This window comes from Histoplasma capsulatum, genomic scaffold, assembly GCF_000149585.1.
Source record: "Histoplasma capsulatum NAm1 scaffold_8 genomic scaffold, whole genome shotgun sequence".
NCBI lineage: Eukaryota > Fungi > Ascomycota > Eurotiomycetes > Onygenales > Ajellomycetaceae > Histoplasma > Histoplasma mississippiense.
In genome coordinates, this window is record NW_001813975.1 from 625,311 (window position 1) to 630,297 (window position 4,987).

The window sequence follows — 4,987 nt, forward strand, 5'->3', positions numbered from 1 at the left end:
GCCCAGAACCACAACCTGTCGCTCCGAGCTATCGGCTATCGGAAGATTCTATTGCGACTTCTGGACATATCGGCTGTGACGCATATTCAACAATGGCTCATAGCGTGCCACCATGCATCGTTATTTATATTGCTGTTGACGCGATATAGAGTAACAGCTAGAGGCAGAACCAGGCCTCTCCAACTTCAGTTCTGTTGAATCCGTCTACCTACTGCTAGACAGATTCTGTCGAACCAGGTTTGCCCTACTGTATTACACACACATGTACCGAGCATAAAATCTCGCCTTCATGTCTCCCTATGTCAGTCTAAATCCAATATATTGAACGGTGTTACGCCGTCCAGAAATCACCTATACATGCAGTGGCCGAAAGAATCGGTGCTTAGATGGTTAAAAGGTTGAAATCGTAATTGTTCGTCCCCCAGACATTTTCCAATACGGAGAGGAAAAGAAACAGAAAAAAAGACATCTTTCGATAACAAAATGAAAATAACCGTAGGTGAGTTGGCAAGGGTATCTATCCAATTATACTGCCATATACATATATCCGGTACATTCTAGCGCCACAATCAATTTTCTTCAGTAGAATAAAAGCGATTTGCGCTTAATAGAAAAGTAAAGGGGGTAGAGAATCGAACAGGAAGGGGAGCCCCGGAATTCCTCATTTGAGAATAGATAGCGGCCCAGAAAGAAGTATGTAAGCGCGAACCAGGAATAAAATGAGAGAATAAAAGACGCCTAAGACATACATCGACATACGGTATATCATGTACACACATTAAAGCGGATTATAAATAGATATTCTGGATAAAGAGCGCTGAAAAGTTTCCTGAGGAAGAAGCAGATGTTTTTAAACAGAATGAAAAATAGGGGAAAAAGGCGAATTATCAATCGTAGCATGCTGAGACGGGAGACAAGTTCAGAAAGGTTTGTCCGAGTCAGCAGCTTTGACTTCAATTGCGGTAGTAGGGGCTCCAGGGCTTCCAGGACTTCCCGGGAGATCGGGACTAACAGGGTCAATATCAGTAATCTCATCAGAGGGGTCGTTTTCTGGTTTCGGCGTTTCTGATTCGGGAATTGTTGGGTTTTCTTTTGGCAAATCTACCTCGCTAGCTTTCGAATCGTCAACTGGAGTATCTGGTTCGAAGACGTCTATTTCATTGTTTACGGGGGAATCATTCGATTCTTCCTGTTTGGGAGAGTCATTGGGTTTTTCGCTCTGCTCTTGTGAATCGCTCTCTGATGTTGGCTCGACCGGTGGCGGTGTGATTGCTCCCGACTTCTCCATCCCATCATCGTCAGGTGCGCGTCTTTCAGTCAAGTTTTCGTCATTCGCGGGAGCTTCTATGGATGGGACTGACAATTGGCCGGGTTTTGTTTCAGAAACTGAAGGATCGGGGAGTTTTAAATCAGAGTCTTCCTCATCAGGTAGCTGCCTATTTTTGTTTGTGTCGTCGTCGTCGTCGTCTTCTGCTGCTTCTGTGATAGTCGGAACAATGGCCCCGACTGAGGGAGTAGCTTTATGCCGCCTGGTGGTAGCTGCAACATTTAACATGGTCTGCTCTGACTGTTCGTCTGGAGCTGGCTTCTCTGCTCGAGTTTCTGATTCTTTCCGCATAATGGTCATTCGTTTATTGGAGTCATGCTCCGGGTCTGGCTTGCTGGGTGGCTGGAGTCCTTCTGCTTCTTTTGGGACCGTATAGTTGTCCTCTGGAATGAGATTATAGACGTCGCAGACCGTCTTAAAGAAAATATACAGACCGTCGTGACCTTCAACCTGCCAAAATACCTCACGATGTTGGAACCATGCATGGGCAAATATCCGATAAACACGGCGGAAAATGTTGGTAAGATGCTTCATGCTCGTTTGGGGTCCCCCGGATGACTCCGAGCCAAGAGTCAATCTGCTCGGGAAGTATTTTGGAGATGTCAAGATATTCGCAGCCCAGTCAAGAGTGTGACAGCAGTAATCAATAGCACAACATGATTTTGGAGGATCGTGGACGGCACATAAGTATTGCCATTCGGATGCACGCATTTCGGGGCATGTTTGAGCAGAACAAGGAGGATCTTCCGCAAAAAAAGCGACAATGAGGTTGTTCGCTTTCATGGTGAGGAATCGACAGAGCTCATACAGCCATAGCGACCGTTCTACTCCCTCCGGAGGCTCTGCGAGATCCCGCGCAATGTCACGGGTTATGGGATTTAGAGTCGAGGAGTCGGTAGGCCTGGTGTAGTGCTGATATAACGCTTTAAGGTGCTCCTGTAATTGAAATGGGGAATCGAGCTGGATCGCGACAATGGTTTAGCGCCAGCCACGGAGAAGACAGACATGTTGGGATGGACCCAACTTGAGAGAGGGGAACTAGGGGAGGCCCCCGCCGACATATCCGCAGATTTTGTTTCCCGGTCGTATTCTCCTCATGGACGCATCGTCAGGCTCATGAGGCAAACCCCAGGATCTCTTCGCTGGTAGCCCCGAACGTTTCGCCAACAGTAGGAGATTGGGGCCCAATCTGCACCTCAGTGAACGGCGGCGGACTGGGTAATCGAGGCGAGCTCGAGGGAGAAGCACCAGCAGTCGTCATTGTTGGTTGGCACGGACGAGAAGGATATGTTGTGGGAGGGCTGGCAGGGAATAGCGGGAAGAGAGCGTCGAGGTCGTCGCCGTCGCCGCCGTCTCCGTCGTCGTGCTTGATCTTTGTTGATGCTCCGACGTTGGTTCAAACAAGTGCTAGTCTTGGCAAAATCTCTAGCATTCCCATTAAATATTTAGCTGCAATGACTCCAATATAAATACTTTGGTAGAATCAGAGATGAATTAAAGAAAAATCGGAATTGGAATTGAGAATTAATAAAGAATTAGGATCTGAGTGTTTTTCTTCCTCTCACTGCCCTACGCTCAAATTCAATTAAAATAAAGAATATTTAACTCGAAGATATGGATAACCGTACCTAATCACACTCAAGAGTCACAGATGGTGGGTGCATATACTTCGTGTTATATGAACTAAAATATGTAGGAAATCCAAAGCAAAAGAATGTATCAACCCTACCAAAGGAAAAGGCCTTGACGGTCAGCGCTTGGAGATATTATCAGAGTCAAGAAACAGATACTTCATTATAATATGGTTGAGGAAATGAGACAGAAGTTCTTTGCAACAATTGACATCATCAAGATTGGAAGAGAACTTTTAGAATTGTCTATTATTAAATAGTAAGAAGCTCAAGATGAATGATGGTGAGAACAAGATTCAAATTGTATTTGAGAAGTAGATATGACTTACTCAGAATCTCTTTTACTCATCAGACTCTCAAATCAAAGACCAGTACAAGTTTTGCATCTGCTGAGTGCAATGAATCCAGAATTGGGTTTCACTCTGTGGCTTACATGGGGAGTTGTGCAAGAGAAGAGCCTGCTTCATCTGCTGACTCTGAAGTTGATATTGCATTCAATGAGATCATTTATGCAGACATCTTTTCCCTCTCATGTCCGGGAACTCAGTGTCTCTTCTGTCTTGGAGATAGTCAGCTGCCACACTCCACACAGATATACTCCTTTTCATGATCTGACCATCTTTGAAGATATGTCCAAGATTGTCACCTCTACTACCTTGACCCTGATGCTCTGCTCTGGTGTCCTAATCCATTGTGCCTGGATGTGCTGGATGGTGCTGAAGATTTTCAGGGGGAACGTGCCCATAGTCCACACTATGTATGTGTGACCGATCTCATTTCTATATTGTCTGCTTGGTTGGAATTCTTGTGGCGAAGAAAAACGTCATTAAGATAACTTAACATGGAAACCCATGTGTAGATACATATATAGTTGATATGAGTCGCTAGACATTCTTTGACCACGAACTGTTAAGCCATAACGACATGCATAGAACAGGATCTAAAGGGATATTCCAACTACCTGACACTGGTTTGTCATTATCTCGGGGTGAAATCACCCACAGATATTTTGGGATCTGCATGCAAAGAGTGTATTATGGGAGTTCATTTCGATCTGGATCATGCCGTGCTATGTGTATGATGCTATTTAAAGCAGTTTTTGGATCCGTTCATTCATTTTCACTATCTTTATTAACTTACTTTTGGCGAGCAAACTCGTATGAGCATCATACCACAGGCAAATGTGCAGGTCTGATATTCAGCTACTCCAATTCTTTCGCATTTGAATTCAGACTTCATTCAAGAAGGAAGTAAGGAATTAGATATGCAGATAAGTTTGCAGGAGTACAGTTGATAGCCGGCGGAGATACGGACTACCTATAAGAAGTTGCCAATCACACCCCTATCGCCGGACCATACTCGTACCGATGATTTACGGAAGCTGACTGCAACTGGAGCCGAAGGCGATGGCAAGCTGGCTTCGCAACCCGAGGCAAGGATGACTCGATGAAAACCCAACTCTGGGAATGGATCCAACGGATTGAGGAAGCCAAAAAGAACAAAAGCCGCCCAGTCCGGATCGGAGGGATACCAAGACGTCATTTTGGCTGATAAAGCTGTTAGGCCACTGGGGCAAAAGAGCTCGATCACCACCAGCGCCATGCTGGTGGTAGGAGGGGACGAACCACCCAATCTAACCTTATAACGCTTTCGGCCCTTCAGTGATCTCACTGCCCATAAAAAAATCAAATTGGCTCAAGCCACTTCTTTTGATGTGTTGACCAGTCTAGCTGGAGGATCCAATAGCGAAAAATGCAATGGCAATGAGATATGTGCTTATCCCAGACGCATCCTGTGCGAATATCTAACTCCCATAGGTACATCATCCACCGGGGCCCGACATGGAAAGTTGAGATGCTTCTTCCACACCATCATCAATTTCGTTGCTATTGGGAACCTGGGGCCATTTTTGGGGCTCGTAAGATTTTCATATTTCTTTGGGGAATTTTCCGTGCCAGATATTTTTTCGGTGCTTTGGAAGCATCGCTGGGTTGTTGTCTCTTTCCTCCTCTATTGCCTTCCATCTTCC

At 45.5% G+C, this 4,987-nt stretch overlaps 1 protein-coding gene across 1 annotated transcript; it reads right to left on the reverse strand.

Annotated features, from left to right (window-relative positions):
• Window positions 1-919: 919 nt before the first annotated feature.
• On the reverse strand, window positions 920-2,588 carry HCAG_07172 (conserved hypothetical protein; the record flags this gene model as incomplete). Its single annotated transcript, XM_001537700.1, has 2 exons — window positions 920-2,228; window positions 2,455-2,588. The coding sequence occupies 2 exons, from the start codon at window positions 2,586-2,588 to the stop codon at window positions 920-922; spliced, it is 1,443 nt and encodes a 480-aa protein (XP_001537750.1).
• Between the last annotated feature and the right edge of the window lie 2,399 nt (window positions 2,589-4,987).